Source organism: Malurus melanocephalus, unplaced genomic scaffold (genome assembly GCF_030028575.1).
Source record: "Malurus melanocephalus ecotype Western Australia unplaced genomic scaffold, MMel_1.1 scaffold_2539, whole genome shotgun sequence".
Taxonomy (NCBI): Eukaryota; Metazoa; Chordata; class Aves; order Passeriformes; family Maluridae; genus Malurus; species Malurus melanocephalus.
Window position 1 is genome coordinate 6,070 of NW_026625771.1, and position 1,192 is coordinate 7,261.

Genomic DNA, 1,192 nt, shown 5'->3' on the forward strand with positions numbered 1-1,192 from the left:
CACTGGGAGCACCGGGAGCACCGGGAGCACTGGGATGGACACTGGGAGCACCGGGAGCGCTGCGCGGGTGCGGGTGGAGCTGGATTACGGCGGGGGGCGGGTGCTGTTTTACCTGGCCGGGGAGGAGACCCCCGCCTTCACCTTCTCGGACGCCGCTTTTGGGGGGCACAGGGTCTTCCCCTTTTTCTGGGTGGGGCGGGGGGTCCGCSTGCGGCTCTGCCCCTGAGCGCGCCCCAATCCCCGGGGAGGGGTCCGGGCTTTCCGTTCCTTTCCCCGCGATTTTTGTGCGGATGCTGCAGGGGAAGATTTTTCCCCCGTGAAAAAACACATTAAAGGATTTTTCCCGATCCCGCTGCACCCCCGGGTTTAGGGGGGGTCACTCTCGGGTTCCCCCTGGATGAGCAGGAAAAGGCAGGAACGGAGAAAGGAGCGGGAGCGGGAATGGGAGCGGGAATGGGAGCGGGAATGGGGCCGGGAATGGGACCGGGAATAGGAGCGGGAATGGGACCGGGAATGGGACCGGGAATGGGAGCGGGAATGGGACCGGGAATGGGACCGGGAATGGGACCGGGAATGGGACCGGGAATGGGACCGGGAATGGGACCGGGAACAGCCCCGGGGACCCCCGAGACTCCGCAGGGCACCGGGAACGTCCCTCGCCTTTTCCCGTCCTTGGATCCATCGAGGGGTTTGAGGGGACCCTGAGGACCGCGCGGCCCCTCGTTCCGCTGGAATGAGGCGGATTCCCTTAATTCTGTTAATTGTGTTAATTATTCCCGCTCCGGGAGCTCTGGGGGGGACGTGACCCCAAATAACACCCAAAATCAGGGGTGCGCGGGGAAGGGGGCGGTAATTCCTAAATTACGGGTGTGCAGGAGGGGACCCTGCCCCAATTAAGGGGGCGCGGGGGGTGAGGAGGAGCGGCGGGACCCTTCCCCTCTCTTTCCCCTTTACCCCCCACGGATGAATTTGCCCGAATTCCCAAATTTTGGGTCCCATGTCGGGGCGCCGCCCCACCCCCTCCAGGGTAGCGTGGCCGAGCGGTCTAAGGCGCTGGATTAAGGCTCCAGTCTCTTCGGGGGCGTGGGTTCGAATCCCACCGCTGCCAGTAAAATTTTGGGCACAGCTGGAGCGTGTGCGAGGGGGGCGCCACATCTGGAGGAGCCCCCAGCCTCTTTTTGCGATTCCCCAG

General features: G+C 64.4%; 2 protein-coding genes and 1 non-coding gene across 3 annotated transcripts in view; 2 read left to right on the forward strand and 1 right to left on the reverse strand.

Moving 5' to 3' along the window:
• LOC130587834 (E3 ubiquitin-protein ligase TRIM15-like) overlaps positions 1 to 226 on the forward strand; it is a 5,724-nt gene extending 5,498 nt beyond the window's left edge. The window contains exon 7 of the mRNA XM_057388803.1: positions 59 to 226. Coding sequence (XP_057244786.1) covers positions 59 to 226 — 168 coding nt within the window. The remainder of the gene's footprint in view (positions 1 to 58) is intronic.
• Positions 227 to 366: 140 nt separating this feature from the next.
• The window catches only part of LOC130587835 (zinc finger protein 154-like), a gene marked incomplete at its 5' end in the record, with an annotated part of 3,133 nt that continues 2,307 nt past the window's right edge, over positions 367 to 1,192 (reverse strand). Inside the window, one exon of the mRNA XM_057388804.1 lies at positions 367 to 393. Coding sequence (XP_057244787.1) covers positions 367 to 393 — 27 coding nt within the window. The remainder of the gene's footprint in view (positions 394 to 1,192) is intronic.
• Positions 1,027 to 1,108, forward strand: TRNAL-AAG (transfer RNA leucine (anticodon AAG)). Its single transcript has one exon. It is a non-coding gene; the product is annotated as a tRNA-Leu (tRNA).